The 20134-nt window shown below is 37.6% G+C and overlaps 1 protein-coding gene across 2 annotated transcripts; it reads left to right on the forward strand.

Moving 5' to 3' along the window:
• Window positions 1–405: 405 nt before the first annotated feature.
• AZIN1 (antizyme inhibitor 1) lies at window positions 406–11789 on the forward strand (the record flags this gene model as incomplete). 2 transcript variants are annotated; one of them, XM_084230441.1, is made up of 10 exons in its annotated part: window positions 406–507; window positions 2363–2536; window positions 3047–3219; window positions 5053–5187; window positions 6648–6729; window positions 7122–7196; window positions 7646–7808; window positions 10788–10903; window positions 11242–11456; window positions 11678–11789. In XM_084230441.1, the coding sequence occupies 10 exons, from the start codon at window positions 406–408 to the stop codon at window positions 11787–11789; spliced, it is 1347 nt and encodes a 448-aa protein (XP_084086567.1). The 2 variants fall into 2 exon arrangements, with proteins under 2 accessions (XP_084086567.1, XP_084086568.1); XM_084230442.1 differs by having other exon boundaries at window positions 10791–10903.
• Window positions 11790–20134: the final 8345 nt, after the last annotated feature.

Raw genomic sequence — 20134 nt, forward strand, 5'->3', positions numbered from 1 at the left:
CGCTGCTCCCCTCAGCAGTGTACTTCGGTCCGTCTGCCTGTTCTGTTCCCCGCTGTCTCTGGTGAATCTTCTCCTCCCACACCTCTGGCCTGTACCCCAGTTCTTGTAATCATAAATAAATCTTTTTTTAAAAAAAAAAAACACATTTCACTTAAAATGGCACTGAAGGATATTAATCATCCAGCGTTTCTGAAAATGTTAAGTGATCGTACAGATTCCTGTCTAAATCAGGCATTTACCATGTTTAAGAACTCATTAAATATAACTAGTACAATAATACAGACTTTGACATAATTTCTATTTTGACAGTTTGTTGCATATTCTAAGGACCCAGACATAAGGCTTGGCAGCCCGTCTCTTGTTTTTCCTGGTTTATGACTTTCGGCTTTGTGGAATACGGCTGAGATGAAAGGATTTATTGATGATGCAAACTACTCCGTTGGCCTGTTGGATGAAGGAACAAACCTTGGAAATGTTATTGATAACTATGTTTATGAACATACCCTGGTAAGTGTTTCATTTCACATATTCAGGCTATTTATAAACTTATGAATTCTGAAATTCAGTTCTTTGTTTCCAGTATATTAATGTGATGAGAGTATTTTGTCAGAAACTAGTTTTCTGGGTTGTCTTTACAAACACCTCCCATTCCCCTGAGTTGTGATGAGGTTTTCTTTTTAGCCCAAATCAAACTTTTTAAAAGTGTTTTCTAACAGCCTTTTTCTGTGTTTTAGGACTGGCTCTTTGTACAGTTTTCTTGATGCATTGTCAGTGACCCTCCTAATCAACATTTCTTACTCATTTTCCTCAACTTCAGTAGATCATTTATGTTGAGAATTTGGTAATTTATGCTGAATGTCCTACCCCATGTTAACTATTATAAAATAATATTTACTGCTACTTAAGATCTCATATCTACATTTCGTGCTTACTGATAGAATTATTTTTGCTTATTACCTTGACAGACTTTGTTTCTTTATTGAAACCAATTTTCTATATCCCCCAAGCTTGTGGAAGAATTGTTTTCAAGTTACTGATGTATGCTAACACAATACCAAAATACTTTCTTTCTCCTTTTCCTGACCTTTGCACACATTTTCAAGTCTCCCCACATCCCAGCAAAAATTTTCTCTTCCTCTGCTATCAGAATTCTTGGGGAAAAAAAAATCGCTTCACCATACTGCTCAATCCACTCTACAGCCAAGCTATTTTGGAAACCTATGGTGACCTCTTAATCACTTTTCCTGTACTCTTCCTAACTCACAAATGATCTTTGAAATCCTTATTTCATCCATTCTTGTCCCACAATCTAATTATCCCATATTTAGTAACATTTAGTAAGGATTACTACTCAACCCTATTATCTCTAGCAGTCTCATATAATTATATGGCTCATGGGTGGTTACAACTGAGTATCTTGGGGGGTTTTGTGTGTATCCAGAACATTAGGAGTGGCTTGTCTTGCAAGGATGGGATAGCTTCAGTACAGCTGTCTTGTATCTGCCACACATAACCCATAATTTCCAGTCATGTTATTTGCTGGTCAGTGTGTGTTCCAGGAATGTGGATTAAAGAGTAGAAGACAGTAACATCTAGATGGATTTTCAGATAATATTTGAATGTAATGTATTCTGAATAAAATTTGTATCCACCATCTGATTTGCACTCTGGTTGATGCATAGACATCTCTGTCCTCCTGGAGTAGCCACAATTTTATCATTATAGGTCTCTCCCAAATCTGTAATTAAAGCCAGATATCTTTTGAGTCTGAAGAATCCTTACTTGTGTTTATCTGACTTTTGATTTACCTCTTTTTTTCAATTTTGCCATCTCTGCACACAGACCACTTTGTTTCCTTATAAATGGATTCCCAGTGTAGCTGCTTCCTTGCTTTACCACCTTGTCTCTAGTTGTAATTCATAATGGATATATATAATATAAATAATATATAGGCGTGCTTTGTGTAATATTCCTGATTCTACCGCTGTGTTAGGAAATTAGATCCTGGACTGTTTTAAACAGTGGCAGAAAGCATGGAAGGCAATAGTAGATCTACTTCCCATCAATTCCCCAAAAGTAACAATAAGAAAATTCTAAAATAATGTAAATGATGTAATTTTTAAAAATCAAAGTAGGTAATATTTTATATGCTGGTGTAGTAGAGTGAAAAATCAACTTTAAAAAGTAACACATATATTTTGACTGTCCTTTTGTCTGATCCAGCCTTTATTTTTAACAAGCTGTAAATGTAATGTATATGTATTTTGGCTTGTTTGTGAAGGAAAGGGGAATTTTTTTCCTACTTGTTATACTATAATTTTAATAGTTTGTTGTGTTTTCCTTTTTTTCATAACCACAATAGACAGGGAAAAAAGCATTTTTTGTGGGAGATCTTGGGAAGATTGTGAAGAAACACAGTCAGTGGCAGAATGTAGTGGCTCAGATAAAGCCTTTCTACATGGTAAAGTGCAACTCCACTCCAGCTGTACTTGAGATTTTGGCAGCTCTTGGAACTGGATTTGCTTGTTCCAATAAAGTAAGTATTTTTCAGAATTTTGTCACTAACTGGCAGCATTTCAAAATTCACCTTTAACTTTTGGTTACCCACAGTCATAGGAGAAAAATTGTAGGGAGGTTTCGCTTTTGGGTTGGTTTTTAAACATGTTTAAATTAGCAGACTAAACCTGGAAATTACACACTTTACTAAGTATACCAGTGAAAGTTTCAGTGAGATGAGATTTTTGAAAAGCTTTGTCTTTTAATCATTTTGTTCCTCTTCTTAGGTTAAAGCTAACTAAATAGACCAAGTTACTTCTGATGACAGAAAAATAGTAATCTAAACTACGAGATTTCTGTCGTGGGAATTCTATCCTTTTAAAAGTTTTTAACACAGTAGTATAGTAACAAGCATTGCTAGAGTATGAACCATGACATCATGTAATCCTAATTTAATCTCATAATTTGAATTTAAAGAATAAAACATAAAGCAGTCATTCAGTAAAAAATAAAACACAATTGCGATTTGCCTTGTAAATTGTTTTTACAGACTGAGATGGCTTTAGTGCAAGAATTGGGTGTATCTCCAGAAAACATCATTTACATAAGTCCTTGCAAGCAAGTGTCTCAGATAAAGTATGCAGCAAAAGTTGGAGTAAATATCATGACATGTGACAATGAAATCGAATTGAAGAAAATTGCACGTAATCACCCAAATGCCAAGTAAGTGTAAAACTACATGGAAACATTTTCATTGCCAAGGATTTGGGTTTGTCTTTCTCTTAGTTGCTCAGGATTTGGATTTGTCTTTAGCTTGGGAAGAGGAAACATTTGTATAGAGCAGTGATGTGTATTGTAATTATTATAATTTATTTCATACTTCTATATGTGGAAACTGTTAATAGTATTTTACTGGTGGTACTCTTATTGTGGAGTTAGGGTGAGATAAGAGTAGTTTGGGATACAAATTTGTCAACCTTTAGTTGAAGAAAGAAAACTTGGTTAGGATAATCAAATTAGGACCACAGCTGCATTTTCATAATTATATTAACCTTCCAACCTAATTGTCCTATTTGGCTGACCTTTTCTCCTGCTTAGCTAAGGATTTAATCGCCTCTTGGCTATAGATTTTGAATGTTTGATCTTAGTGACAGTGTCTTAAGACCTTTGTTTATAGATTTGAGGGAATTCTTTATTAAGATCTTTACTTACCCTTGAAAAGAAGTTTATTTTATTTTATTTTTTTTACTTAAAACTTGCATGTATCCCAAGGTAATTTTTTTTTAATTAAAGGCAAAAAATTGAGGGCAGAATTGTCAAAAACTGGTATATCAAGAACTTCAGAATATGTTGAAAGTAGATTAGCTCACTTTCAGTTATTGTGTATGTTATGTATTCCTGAAAAAGTGTATCATATCCATATTTTCCTTGTATGTCATTTTCTTGGTGATTTTAGTGGTATTCTGAGAAAGATTACTCTGCAAAAACCCTTTATTTGGATAAAGATCTTTTAGGGAAAATTGTAGTGACTAATCTCTAAAATATCTTTCTGTTATATGATCTTCTGAAAACAAACTCTGATTTGGAAAGGTGCTGCTGTGTTAGATTGTAAATTGGATGGTACATTCTTGATAGAGCTGAATTCTTTTTTTTCTTTTTAAGATTTATTTTATTTATGCATACAATAGCTGGGGTGTAGGCCAGAAGTGCAGGGGTGGGATGGGGAGAGGATTCATCAGAGACTAGAGTAGGAGGCAGGACAGGTGGGTTGATTGATTTGAAATACACTGCTGAAGGGAGTAGTGGATGATACATGTGAGGTCTACTGCCCCAGGTGGATTAGCTCCCAGACTGAGGATCGAACTCACGCGGCTGTAGTGGCTGCCAATAGCTTCATAGTGTTGAGACTTATCTCCTTGCGCCACCAGGGAGGGAGTATTCTATCTGAATTTTATCTTTAGATAAAATAATTTTGCATTTATTGGACTTGCCCCCTTTACTCATGTTAATCATCAAGGTTTGTTTGGGAAAATGGTTTTATAAACAGCAATTGTTTATGTGTAGTTTTTAGTGGTTTATAATTTTAAAATCTCCTGACACTCATGGTGTCTTGGTTATCATGCTTTGGAAGAAAATACCCAACAGATTTGAATCTGTAGTCTAAAAAGACTGCTGTTAAGATACAAAATTTGAAATATTTTAAGCCCTGTACTTTTTAATGAAGGACAATGATGGCATTGCTGTTCAATTTAGTCTTTCTGGGTGTTTTTATTGACTGATGGACTTCATTTGAAAGTAATGTCTTTCATTCCAGAGCCCAACCGACTCTTCCTGCATTTTCCAAAATACCATCCTTGTGAGCATCATGCTTTAGGCCCTAATTGCTAGTTTTTTCTCTGTACAGGATTGTTTCCTATTAGGTTCACTTGATTCATCCGTCGCTGGATTTGGGAGCCCTGGCAACATAATCAACATACTTCCTACAATCTCCAGGCTTCACATGTGCTGATGATGATGTAAACCAACTCTGCCCCAATCATCTCCCCCTTCTCTTAGGGTCTTACTACATATTGCAACAGAAGATAATATTGGCGGTGAAGATGGTAACATGAAGTTTGGCACTACTCTGAAGAACTGTAGGCATCTCTTGGAATGTGCTAAGGAACTTGATGTCCAAATTATTGGGGTTAAGTGAGTATTTGTTTTAAGCTTCATTTTTTTGTGGCAATAATGATTATATTTTCTTGTAATGTTGCGTTATACTATATAAATTTTTAGGTGTGCATCATTTAAAATTGACATGTGTGTATATATACACTCCATAAAGTTCACCACTGAAAATTCTCTTCTTTACCATATAATTACCCGTTTTGCTTCAATATCCTTCCCTTTTTTTCTGATCATTGATTTAAGTCTTTATTTGCATAACATTTTGTGGATTCAATTGTCAGTTTTTTAACACATTTTTCCAAGTTTAGGAAAAATTATACCCTCTATTCTTCATACTGTTTTCTTACCTGTAATCCTCCCTTCCCCAATAAAGAAAATAGTAAATCAAGTTTAGGGGCTTAAGTCTAAATCACTGCCTTTAAAATTGAATGAAAGGGATTTACTATAATCTAATTGTACCAAAATGGCATTCAGATTCTGAATTAACAGGTGTCACTTCATTTTTTCCCCCCATCCTAAGACTTTTTCTTCCTTTTTAATCCTTTTCAGAAGCACTTTACTAAACCTGCAAACTTCGTTTTACTCTCTTATGTGAGGAAACTGAGATCCCAAAGAAATTTGATAATTTGACTATGGTTCCAGAACTATGATCTGGATCAAATTTGGAGCTTCTGTTAGCAAAGCTCCAAATTTTCTGAGTTTCAGTCCATTTTGTTGCTGGTCTCACTACAGTACCAGATCCTGCTTCTTAAATTGTTCATTAAGCATGAATAAAGAATCACTACTGTTAAATTTAATCCTACCTTAGTGACAATTTTGTCATATTTCCACTAAAGTTAACATACAAAAAAAATGGGCTTTTGAGGTGTTAGACTTTTGTGTAACCACTGCCATAACCTTAGTACAGATTTATTTCAATTTAATTTATTCTGCGCTGAATTGTTGAGTATCACTAAAGTAATTCCAAACAAGTTTCAGTATTCAGCTGAAAATAATGTTTATTTTGCCGTAGACAACGTTTTATATTTCTTTGTCAGACAAAATTGTAGGTTCAAATTTAAGATTCTGTTACTTTGCTGGTGCTTGATATATACTATATACATACATGAAAATAGGCCCCTATCTGGTAGACATGAATCATGACTTACAATTTGTTAAAAATTGTTGATAAAGTTATAGTATTATCCAAACATTTCCTTTTCTGAAAGGGTGATATTCTGACCTGGATAATGAGAAGCATGGTACTTCTAATTTGGGGGAGGAGGGATTACTTGTTTTTTGTGATAACAGTGGTTTACCACACTATGTGATTTAAGGAAATAGTCATACATCCTCAGATGTATGTTACCAGCTTCTAGTATTTTGAATATTTGGTAAGGTTACTGTGAATATTTGGTATGTCATTGTAAACCACGAAGGAAAGTAATTATAGGATGGTTCTCTAAAACACCGCTGCTTTAAATTTATTACTCTTCTTTCAGATTTCATGTTTCAAGTGCTTGCAAGGAATCTCAAGTATATGTACATGCGCTATCTGATGCTCGATGTGTGTTTGACATGGCTGTAAGTTTTTTCCTTAAACTACTTTGATATTTTAAGCCAGCATGTAAAGACTAAGATTTGGTGTTTTTCTACCTCAGAAGTACTTTCTTCATACTCATGACATACACCTTATTTTTTATAATACAGGCATTCGGAGTTCTGTGCAGTCTCATTTTTTAAGTGGGTGAAAGGATGAGATAATAATTTACTTGCAAATGATTTAAGAGTATAGACAACATCAGAAAGATAAATATATGTAACATTGGAATAATCTGTTAGTAAAAAACAAAAAAGTAGAGGTCACATTAGGGTATCATTTACCTCCCTAGGGGGAGGAGATTTTCGAACTGTCCCTATTATCTGTTAATTACAATTTGGAAACTCATTTAAAGTATTTTCCCCCCCATCTCTAGGGAGAATTTGGCTTCACAATGAATATGTTAGACATTGGTGGAGGCTTCACAGGAACTGAATTTCAATTGGAAGAGGTAAATTTTGCCCATTGGGTGGACATTATTGGAATAATCTCTCATTCTTAAGTTTAATAAAAATTTTTGAAATCTGTAACATTATTACCAGAAAAGATTCTAAATCAGTTGTATTTCTATTTTACTTAATGGCACAAGTGAATTTTCATAAAGCAGACAGCTTAAGATGTTTTTTCCCACATGCATATCACTCCTCATCTTCTTCCTCTACCCTCCTTCCTTTATTCTGTAATAACTGGAAACTTATTTGAAATTTTGCTTCTTCATTGTTATCAACAAGTATAAATTAATGACATTCTGATAGTTACAAAATAAACTTTGATGACTTGGAAGCCTTGATAAATTGCTTGAAGATAAATTTTATGGTCTAGAATTGTAACTAGTCTCTTCAAGATGGTGAATTATTTTATCTAACACTGAAACCACAATGTGGGATTCTAAATCCATAGGTTAATCATGTTATCAGCCCTTTGTTGGATATCTACTTTCCTGAAGGATCTGGCATTAAGATAATTTCAGAACCTGGAAGCTATTATGTGTCTTCTGCATTTACACTTGCAGTTAATATCATTGCAAAGAAAGTTGTTGAAAATGATAAATTTTCCTCTGGAGGTAAGTTACACAATTAATGGTTTTGTTTCTATTAGTAGATAAACTCCATTTAGTCTGAAGGTGAATTTTATCAGGTGCTACTCAACTGTTAGTACAGCATAGGACATTTTATGAATTATAAAGTTGTGTGTGGAGTTGGACACAGCAGCTAGTAGGGAGCTTTTCAAAATGGATTGGTCACAGTCCTCCATAAGAGTTCCTGAATCCAACTGTCTCTTAGCACCATTTTCTTCTTGCCCCAGTCACTTAACAGTGTACATATACATGAACATTTTTCAGACTACGTGAAAATAAATTGCTTCCTCCCCTCCCCCTCAGGTGAATTCCCCATAGAATTTCCTTCACCAGAGTACCTGTGCACCATCACCACAGTCCCCTGTGCTCTCCCTCCCTTCCTCTAATCCTTGCCCCTCCTCCTCCCTGCAGGATGTCTGATTTATAATTGTCTGTTTTTGTTTTGTATTGTTACTATTTTTTTTTACACTGATGTCTTACTTGGTTCCCCTAGATTCGTCCTATAAGTGAAACCATCCCATATTTTTCTTTTTCCTTCTGACTTATTTCACTGAGCATAATTCCTTCTAGCTCCATCCATGTTGCATAGCAACTTTTTAAAAGTCAGATAGCATTGATACAGTGCTGTCATCTCGAGATAGTTTTCAATTTTCCCAATAATACCCTATAAGAACCTTTTGTTTTTCTTAGAATCCAGTCCAGTATTGGTACATTACAATTTATTGTCACATAGCTCATCTGGAAGGTTCCCGAGCATTGCTTGTGTATTGTTTTTGTTTTTTACCATAACATTTTATTTTTTTAATTTTTTTTAAAGATTTATTTATTTATGCGTACAAGAGCTGGGGTACAGACCAGAGATGCAGGGGGTGAGAGGATCCACCAGAGACAGAGTGGGGAAGAGAACAGGCAGACTGATTGAAATACACTCCTGAAGGGAGCAGCGGGCGAGACAGGAGAGGTCTGCTGCGCCATGTGGGTTTCTTTCTGGCTGGCCGCGGATCCAACTTGTGCTGCAGAGGCTGCGGATTGCTTCATAGTGCAGTACTTAACCCCTTGCGCCACCAGGGAGGCCCTACCATAACATTTTAAAAGTAGAGGTTTTGTCACCTATCCTTGTGTGGGTTTATCTGCTGCTTTTTCATGATTATATACAGGTTATGCGTTTTTGGCATGAAGTGATACACTTTGTCATTTGTATTAGGAGGCTCATTATGATCGGTCTATTCTAAAATTTTTATCACTTAGGTAGATATTAGGTAGGTTTCTTCATTATGAGATAGATCTAAACTTTCATCTCAGCTAACATCTAGTGATGAATTTCTTACTCTATTCAATCTAAAATATAGATGATCACATTTATTATACAATTTATAAATACATATTTTCCTCCTATTATATTTAGACTCCTGCATATTTAATGGTATGATCTATCCATTACTGTTGCAAATGTGGGTCCTTTGACACACCTCCATTATTTCTCAAGCACTTCTTTCTGGTACATCAGGAATTGTCAGACATATATGACCCTTTTCCTGTCTTGGTGCTGCTATCCAAGGAGGTCTAGTTCATTTTAATGAAGAGTTATATTTTAAAAAACCAAGAAGCCAGTGCTAAAGTGTCATATCTTCTAGACTTACTCACTGAACAGTACTGGGACATGTGTTTGTGGATGTTAACACATGCACACACACAAACTATAAATTTCTGTATCTAATGAGGGTTTGTTGTTTGACATGTATAATTTGACAAGTCTAATGAAGGCATGTACATCTCTTATCAAAATAAATGATTTTCGCATCTTAGGAATTATGCATCAAAGAACTGGGGAGCAGGCCGGAGGTGTGGGGGTAAGAGGATTCACCAGAGACAGAGTGGGGAGAACAGGCAGATTTACTGCAAATAACACTGCTAAGGGGAGCAGCGGGTGAAACAGGAGAGGTCTGCTGCGCCCTGTGGGTTAGCTTCTCATCCAGGGATTGAACTCAAGACTGTCTTGGTGCACCTTGGAGGTGATAGCACTGAGATTTAACCCCTAGACCACTAGGGAGGCCTGTTTCCACCATGGATTAGTTTAGACTGCCCTTGAAGTTTATATAAATGGAATATGTATTTTTAAAGACTTTAATATTTTGGCTGAAGCATTTTGTTTTATGTGTACTGCTAATTAACGTGTCACTCTGTGGATATACCACTTACCCATTCTCTTGCTGATGAATATTGCAGTTTGGGCTATTATGAATAAAACTGCTACAAACATGTAAGTCCTGTGGACATTTGTCATTTCTTTTGAGTATGGTTAGGAATTTCTGAATTAATAGATCATACATAAAGTAGATGTTTTTCAAATACTTAAAAGTATTGTTAACATTTTGCCCACCCAATAGCAAATATGTATGTGCAAATTGATTTTATCCTTTCAGTAGGTGTGGTGATGGTAGCTCATTGTAATTTTAATTTGCATTTACCTGGTGACTAAGAACACTTGAATGTGTTCATTGATCATCTTCCTTTGTGAAGTATGAGTGCAGTTTTCTAGGCTGTTAGTGTTTATTAATGTGTTTTTAAGTTAAATAATTTTAAGTATTTTGGAAATTTGAGAACTACAAGTCTTTTTTAAAAAAGATTTATTTATGTGTACAAGAGCTGGGATGTAGGCCATAGGTATAGGGTTGGGGGAGCACAGGGAATGTGAGAAGATTCACCAGAGACAGAGTGGGCAGAGCAGAACAGGCAGATATATGAAATACACTGCTGAGTGGAGCCGTGTGGGTCAGCTCCCTGGCCAGGGATGAACTCCTGCTGCAGTGGCTGCTGATAGCTTCATGGTGCTGAGACTTAACCCCTTGCACCACCAGGGAAGCCCTACAAGTAATTTCTATAAATATTCAATCTATTTGATATGCCTTGAGTAATAACTAGAAGTTTACTATAAATGCATATTCACTTTCTTATTTCATTCAGTAGGAAAAACCGGAAGTGATGAACCAGCCTTCATGTATTATATGAATGATGGTGTTTATGGTTCTTTTGCAAGTAAACTGTCTGAGGACTTAAATACCATTCCAGAGGTTCACAAGGCAAGTTGTATTACAAGTAACATCAAAATTGCTTATTTGACATTTTATATGCTGAGCTGTTATTTTTACCATGCATTCTGACTTCAGGAGAAAGGTCTTAGGATATGGGAAAATTGCCTTTTTTTTTTTTTTTTTTTTTTTTTTTTTTTAAAGCATTGGCATTGCTCTGAGTCTTTTTAGCCCACTGCCTTAGGTGGAGTTGAGGAACACCATTACCCCTGGATCTAGGCCTCTGTCTTCCCTGGGTACACTGGATTTGAGATGTTGAAAGATATAGCAAATTCATTATCTGCATGAAAAAAGCTTAATTTTAAAACAAACTTTTACTTCCCCTACAGAAATACAAGGAAGATGAGCGTCTGTTTACAAGCAGCCTTTGGGGTCCATCCTGTGATGAGCTTGATCAAATTGTGGAAAGCTGTCTTCTTCCTGAGCTGAATGTGGGAGACTGGCTTATCTTTGATAACATGGGAGCAGATTCTTTCCATGAACCATCTGCTTTTAATGATTTTCAGAGGCCAGCTATTTATTACATGATGTCATTCAGTGATTGGTAAGATGTTATTTTTATTTCCAATCAGTTGGGATATTTGAGGTGGTATAAAATGATGGATAATTTTAATTCTGTGATGAATGTATGACTTTTATGTGATTTAAAAAATGGTTTTTTTAAAAGGATTATTGTAAGACTCATTATTTTATAGTCCGATTTCATTATCCATTTGTTTGGTTGTGTGCTTAAAATTAGAATTACATTTATTTTTTCTTATGTAGGTATGAAATGCAAGATGCTGGAATTACTTCCGACACAATGATGAAGAACTTCTTCTTTGTGCCTTCTTGCATTCAGCTGAGCCAAGAAGACAGCTTTTCCACTGAAGCTTAAACAGGCATTAACGCTTCTTTAGATCTGAAGTTGAAGGTTAAGCTTGTCTGGTCTACATTCCAGTGTGGATAAAATTCAAACAATCTTACTCTGTTAATTCTCTTGGAAACAAAAACTATTAGTAATAGCTATTTGGGACCAGACAAAATCAGCTTCATCATAATTCACTGGGGAAATTGGGAGATATATAATGTATCCAGATTTAAAATTAACAGTCTGTCCTACCCCTTAAAGCGTTTAAAATAAAATATGCAACAAAATGGATGACTTAGTGGAGATGGAAGCCCATTAATTGGGTTCCCCATTTAAACCGTTTACATACAAGTACACAGTTTTTATACTAAGGATTCGTGTTAAAAGTCTTGTAAAGTTAATGTCTTTCACCCAGATATATCAAATGTCAGTGGAAGACCAGTGTGACTTCATTAGATATGTTTAGTGTATTTAGAATGTGTAAATTTGTGCTTTGAACTGTAGTTTAATAAATGTAAAATTGCATCATAGTATTTGTTGTATTTGACCTGATGTAACCCTGTATGATTGCAATAAAATTTTGTGTAGATTTTACTGTTTTTTCAGGCTAAAACTTTGGGAAAGGGGCTAGCTAGCAAAGGTAGTTTTGAGATAGATGTGTATATGGACTTTTGAAGGTTTTCCTTTATAGCCCATTTAAGTTAGTTTGGCTTAGTACCTTTTTCAGTTATTTAATTAGTAATTTAAGTTAAGTGTTTGGTAAATCATTGTGAAGTTCAGATTCATTAATGGAGAGTTGATGTGCAGTAAGCATGATGTTTAACAATTTTAACACCAAAAATGTTAATCCTGCATAAACCAATTGTAATAATAGGTGTTTCTGTATAGGTAGAATGCATAGAGTACCTTAGTAAATGTTTGAATCAAATCTTTTGGCTGAAATGGAAGATTCTATTAAATACTTTGAATAAACTTGGGGAAAGGAAATAAAATTGCAGAAAACTCTGCAGCGCACTAAAACTTAAAGAAGGGCTACATCTATATCCAGAAACCTGATGCTCTTTTGCACGGAATATTATTTAAATTCATAGTTGTGAGGGGTTGAGATGAAGCACACCTATTTTCAGTTTTTCAGTTGCAATGATTTCAAACTTTAGGGGTTTGTTTTAGCTACACACTTAGTTTATTTCTCATTTGTTCAGCTTAGTAATTTTAGTTCTTATCATACTAAAATTTTATGGTGATTAGGGGAAGGGAGTTTAGCATCACTAAACAGTTATTGCCAGGAATTTGCATTGTTCACTGCTAGTTTGTTAGTAATTCTAGATCTCAGAATCACAATAGTAATAAACAACAGGGGTCATTTTTTTCCTAACTTACTCTATGTTCAGATGTGGAATTTCTGTCTCCCAAGAGGAAATGTGACTTCACTTTGGTGCCAACGGACAGAAAATTCTACCTGTGCTACATAGGAGAAGTTTGGAATGCACTTAATAGCTGGTTTTTACACCTTGATTTCAAGGTGGAAAATTGATCATGAGTCTCTAATATTAAATTTTAATCTCTTTAAACCAGTAGGTGCTTAATATTTTTTGATTTGATGAATGCCCATTTGAATTTCATGGGTTATATAAAAAAATTTAAGACCCCAATCCATTGTCATGTAATTACTCTTGGACTTTCTCAAGGTATAATAAGGGGTTTTATGCAAAATTCCAAGCTACCATGCAACTTTTTTTAACCGTAATAAGGAGGAAGAATTATTCCTGACTTTAAATGTTGTGCTTTGTGGTCCAGAAATGCCAAACCTTTTAAAAGATGGTACAACTTTGAGTCCTTGGCTTGACTATATAACTTTGAGCTTCGTGGCATATCGATTTTGCCATATCCATAGGAGAACTGTTAAATGTGTAACAGTTCAGAGTTGCAAATACCACTTGTGAATGATATGGTAATTTTAATAAATGTCTGTATTGTATTTAAAGACTGTTTGCCATAAATCTGAAGTTTGAACTTATGTATTTAAATTTGGTATGCTAAAAAATACTGGATTAATGTAATTTTTTTAAACAATATTGTAATCTCAGTTCAAAATTTAACTGAAAATATAAAACCCAAATGATTTCTTTAGATTTAATTGAACTGTAAAGGTGACTTGTGTGTGATTCTGAATGCACAGATAAAATGTTTTTATTCCTCCTTATGTTTTACTTTGATGGCTTCTGTCATGACAGTTGAAATTTTAGTATCCGCTTTTGTATATTAATTTGCAAGCATTCTTTCTGAATCTTACTTTTTTAGAGTAACGAATCTGATAAAAAGCTAAGAATAACATGAAACAATGGTTTTGATAAAGTTCAACATATATGTGAGCACTAAGATGCTTCTATGACCACATTTTCTAATCACATTAATTCACCAGCCTCTTAATTTTCAACTTAGACTAAATAGATATAGAGAAGGTAACATTGCAAGTAGACTTTGGGCACTGGTATCACTCAGTGCAAAAAGATGGGTTAAAAGAACCACACTGTTCAAGATTTACTCTGCTCTAATTCAACAATGTAAAGTGCACAGTACAGTAACTGTCTAGGTGGGTCTCTTTTTTCCTTAACATTTAGCATATTGAGGGCTATGACTTTGCGGTTTTTCTGATTCTTTTAAGGAATATTGAAAAATATCGGTCCTTGTGGTGGTTAGATTACAGTTGCTAGCCAATCTGCTGAAATAAAGTGAACATTAATATCATTTTGGTTGTTGAACACTTTAGTTAACTGGGTAACTTGCTATAAGATTCTGTTATTTTTCCCAAAGGAGCATTTTAAAGAAAATGGGGAAGATGACAGAATAGGGTAGACTTCGATCCCATCTGCAGCTTAACTCCTGTATGAACTAGGCTAGTCAACTAACCGTTCGGTGCTTCAGTTTTTCCAAATGGAAAGTGGTGGTAAAATTAGCAACTCCACAGTTTATAAGGATGTAACCAGTGGTAAGGCGCTTGCAACAATGCCCAATACACAGCACAGTAATGTTGCAGTAGATTATAAATCTCTGCTACTCTCTCTCTCCATCCTTGAGATTTTGTCCTGGAAATTCTTTTTCAGTCAGGAGGAAAACAAGAATAGATGTATCCAGTCCATTGTTCCTCAATATATGCCACATAAATAAGCACACATGTCAAAGTAAGTCTTAGATTAGAGACAGTTCAACTGTCCATCTGTATCATGGAACTAAACTTACGGGAGATTTTACAGGTACTCTTGTATCTAATTCAAAAGGTATATATATTTCTCCATTTGACTTGATCTTTACCTTAGTGATAAACAAGAATAGAATTTTAACTTCTGCAGTTATCCAAAATTGTTCCTAAAGCTTTTAAGTTGTAACTTAAGAAATACTTATTCGCACATATTCAGCTGTCATTGCTATAAACCAGTCTTAAGGCTCTTGATGTTTTACTACTCAATAATGCCCCTTAACTTTGATTCTTGTCTTTACTTAGAACTACCTTAAAAATTCACCGTTAAATTAACCATAGAAATAAAGTAAGCAAGAACATTTTCAAAACTGCGGTTTCCTCCTTTTCTAATGACACAAAAACGTAAACAGCTTTCTTGGAGGAGGGAAGGAAACTTTTTTTTTTTTTTAAAAAGATTTGTTTGTATAAGCACTGGGTACAGTCAAAAGTGCAGGAGGGTGAGAGGATTCACCAGAGCCAGAGCTGGAAACAGAACAGGCAGATGGACGAAATACACTGCTGAGGGGAGCAGCGCAGCGGGCACAGCAGGAGAGGTCTGTGGGGCCATGTGAGACCCCCACCTGCGGCCTGGCTGGAGATTGAATCCGCGCTGCAGAGGCTGCAGACAGCCTCGCAGCCCAGCGCCCAACCCCTGCGCCACCAGGGAGGCCCAGAAAATGTTTTTTAATGTGTGTAGCTGTGACGTGTTGCCCAGTTAGGAACCAAGTTGAGAGTGCTTTGGGCTGATGGAAAGGTCAGGAAAGGGCTTTAGAGTAGAGCTCAGTATGTGAGAGGCTTACATGGACAACAGCACTTACCTTTTCAAGTAGTAAGATGCCACTCCCTGCCTTTTCTGTGTACAGTTTGGCTCTAACACCTGCTTCCCTAAGTCAGCACACTGAAGGTGCATAGTGGGCTGGCAGGAAAGGCAGGGTTCAGGTCTCTGCACTCCAGCTTTGCCAGGTTGCGTTACAATATTAGTGACCAATTTAAAGCAAGTATAGTTTTACACTTGAAATTCTTAATCCTGTACGATAGCAGTCCATCTTGAAAAAGACCCAAGTTGTATGGAAGTGGTTGTAGCCTGTGAGTTGTGAAATAGTGTAGTTACCTAACATTGGAATGTTGTAATGCCAATTGTGGAGGCGTGTAGCTCCTAACACTTGGTGAACTCTTACAGCTGGTAGATACTTGAGTGTGCAGTTTGTAGATTTCTTTTTTTTTTTTTTTTTTTTTTTTTTTCGAGTCAGGGTCTCGCTATGTTGCCCAGGCTGGAGTGCAGTGGCTATTCACAGGCGCGATCCCACTACTGATCAGCACGGGAGTTTTGACCTGCTCCGTTTCCGACCTGGGCCGGTTCACCCCTCCTTAGGCAACCTGGTGGTCCCCCGCTCCCGGGAGGTCACCATATTGATGCCGAACTTAGTGCGGACACCCGATCGGCATAGCGCACTGCAGCCCAGAACTCCTGGACTCAAGCGATCCTCCTGCCTCTGCCTCCCGAGTAGCTGGGACTACAGGCGCGCGCCACCACGCCCGGCCAGTTTGTAGATTTCTGAGCTGTTTTATTCAACTGGTTACAACTGCTTTTACTAGTATTTATAGAAGGCAGAATTACATTAGCAATCATCGTTCATGTTATATTAAGATTGGTCCCTAATGATCCAGTCACCTTGAAACAAGGTGGTTTCAAAACAACTGAAAAATAGAAGTAATGCAGGACCACATATAAACCTTAACTCTAAACAGCTCCACTCTCAAGTAGCAATTGAGCAAAGCAAAAACAAGACACACATTGGATGAAAGCCTGGCCTTACGCCATTTAGTCAAAGACCAACAGCTTAACAGTCTCACCGAAATAAGACAAATAAGCAACCATTGCGTGTCCTAGAGATTTTCTCATCTAATGTCCTTGTTTTACACAAGAAAATAGAGATTCAGGGCCTCCCCTGGTGGCTCAGGTGGTTGAGCGCAGCACTGTGGGCCTCCGCAGCCTCTTCAACGTGGGGCAAGAATCCCACATGGTGCAGCAGACCTCTCCTGTCTCACCCGCTGCTCCCCTCAGCAGTGTGTTTCGGTCAATCTGCCTGTTCTGTTCCCCGCTCTGGCTCTGGTGAATCTTCTCGCCCTCCCGCGCGTCTGGCCTGTACCCGTTTCTTTAAAAAAAAAAAAAAAAATGGAGATTCAGGTTAAGGAATTTGCCTCAAATTGAACAGCTAGAATCTGTTGGCTGAGATATGAAGAGAAGACTTTGTAAACTTGTGTGATTGTCTTAGATGGGATTTCCAGGACAGACAGCTGGGTATGCAGAAGGTTGATGGGCAATGCGCTTGGGAGGCAAGAGTGGGCAGAGGGAGAAGCTGACCCACCATGCTCTTCCAACACTAGTGGAGGCTTCCTTAGCTGTTTCTCCAGGGAGTTCTGGAACTTGGTTGAACCATATTAAGAAGTGAGACAGATTTTGTATCCCCCAGTCACTGGCTACAGGCTATATGCCTGTAGCTTGACACTTCAAGGAGGCAAGCTCCACAGCAGAGGGCAATTCTCAGTACTGTAGTGCATTAATTCCCAGTGAAGAGTGCAGCCATTAGCCACAATTGTGAGCCTTCAGCTGGTGACCCTGGTAGCCGGGGATGGGTGCAGCGGTCCTGTGGAGAACCCTGGCAGGGCACAGCACTGTGCAGTCATTAAAAGAAAAGGGTTTTAGTCATATTTAATGTCTAGTTAAGGAGTTCAGTTAAGGCCATAGTTTCTGCTAAAGTACGTGTATTACTTTGCTAGGGCTGCCATGGCAAAGAACCACAAACCCAGGGGCATCTAAACAGAAATTTATTATCTCAGTTCTGGAGACTAGCAGTCCAAAATCATGGTGGTGTGAAGGCTGGCTTCTGAGGCTTGTGTAGGAAAAATTGCTTCCAAGCCTTCTTCCTCGGCCATTTTCAATCTTCATGTTCACCTGGCCTTCTTCCTGTATTTCCAAATATAACCCTCCCCCCCTTTTTTTTTTTACAAGGACAGCAGTTATTGGATTAGGGCCCACCCTAAAGACCCATTTTGACTTTATACCTGAGGTACCAGGGATTAGGGCTTCAACATATGAATCTTGGGGGGAAACACTCAACCTTTTGCTCAACCTATCACTAGGTTTGTGGCCATTCAGAACAGGGGCACTTTCTTGAGCCCTGGCCTGGTCGTCTTGGTGATCCCTGCCTGTCCACTCCTCCCCACCCCTCTTAGTGGCTGCTCCTCCCTATCTGAACACATTTTCAAGCTTCCCATTTTATTTTTCCTACAAAATCAAGGGATCTTTGTTTTTTTCCTATTGTAACATTCTTCTAAATCCCAACAATACAGAAAGGTATAAAGAGGACAGTTTAAAAAAAAAAAAAATCACCAGCAGAGACAACTGTTGTATTCTGTGGAACTTCCTTCTAGACCGCCTCTGGATCCCAACCCTCTTTTTCCTCAAGGGAAAAAATCTGACCTCTTCATGAACATTAACTGCCCAGCTTTATATTTTGGCCACTTCCAGTCACCTTACACTTTTCTCTTGAATTGCAGCTGCACTGTGACTGTGGAGGAGGAAATCGGGGGGCCATAGGAAATCATCAGACCGTGCTCCACCCTCCCTGTACAGTGGTTGGGAGCCTGGAAAAGGTAGATTCAAACAGGCCTTTCCAGAAGGATGTGCTACTCCGCCACTAGGAACTTAACGCTTTGGAATGAGCTGAAACCGATCTGATAAAATCTCTAATCTGTTTAAGAATCCCCATTCACAGTCCCATCTGGCATCAGTCCTGCTACTTTACCCCTAAGAGCCTTCAGCATCCCTCTTTCACGGCGAAGGTCAAGAGAGAATTCAGCACCATCATTCATTTGATTGTTCACTTATTCACCCAGCACTTTTTGCTATTTAGCGTGCAGGTACTACTTCAGCACTGGGGTAACAGTAAACAATGCCCCAAATCATTGCCCATGGGTTCTTCCTTTCTAGCGGGGGCCTCTGAGAGTCTTTTGACTGACTTCTGGGTTCCCTATGAGAGGTAAGGCTACCCCCACATCTTATATCCAGGATGGTAAGTGGTCTCACCTGGTGGGTCCCCGTATCATCTTCATCAGGGATTCTGGGCCGGCGTCAACACTGCGTAATATGCACACCACCCAAGCACATACCAAGCAACTACACGTGGTTCTGTGTCACAAAGCACCCCAGCTCTCTCTGCTGGTGAGTTCCTCTGCCAGCCTGTGACCAACCTGCTTTTCCCCCCACTCTGGTCTTGGCTAATTGCCTGATTCAGAGTTTGTGAAGCAGCAATGAGCCTAGGGTAAAAGACATGGACTTGGGGTATCCTAACACCATTTCTACCATTTACTCGCTGTATGAACTAAAGTTAAATAACCTCTCTCAGTCTGTTACCTTTTCCATAAATGTGTATCAATTGCCCCAAAACTCTGGGTTTCATTTCCTCATTGATAAAAGCGAGATTACAAGAACCCAATGAGACTTTACATTTAAAGTTCTTAGGAAAGTGCCAAGCTAATAGTAAAGTTTCAATATGTGTTAGCCACAGTATCTCCTGGGCAAGGAGTCACCAAATGTCCCTGGAGCTCTGGATCCCTCACTCCTGATGACTCCTGATAAGATGTTTTGGAAGGTGAAAGATTCTGGAATTAATAATGATTCCACCTTTTTTCAAACACTCTTCAAAATATCTTTCACATAAGATAAAAACTAGATAAGAAAATGGCAAAGTGAAAAAAAAAATTTTTTAATTAGATAAAACATTACCAGAAGGGAAGAGGGCGGGGAGTGGGTAAATTGGGTCAACTGTTTGGTGGAGGACAGGATTGGACTTCCAAGTAGTGGATACACTAGTTCATTTTTAATGCACACCTGAAATTTATATACTATCATAATGCAATGTTACTTCAACAAAAAAAAGTTTTAAAAGTTAGATAAAGGGCCTCCTTGGTGCCACAAGGGGTTAAGCATCTCCCTTAGCAATCCGCAGCCTCTGCAGCATGAGTTCGATCCCCAACCGGCCAGGGAGCAACCCACATGGCGCAGCAGACCTCTCCTGTCTCGCCCGCTGCTCCCCTCAGCAGTGTATTTCAGTCAGTCTGCCTGTTCTGT

The sequence above is a fragment of the Talpa europaea genome, assembly GCF_964194135.1.
Source record: "Talpa europaea genome assembly, chromosome: 3".
NCBI lineage: Eukaryota > Metazoa > Chordata > Mammalia > Eulipotyphla > Talpidae > Talpa > Talpa europaea.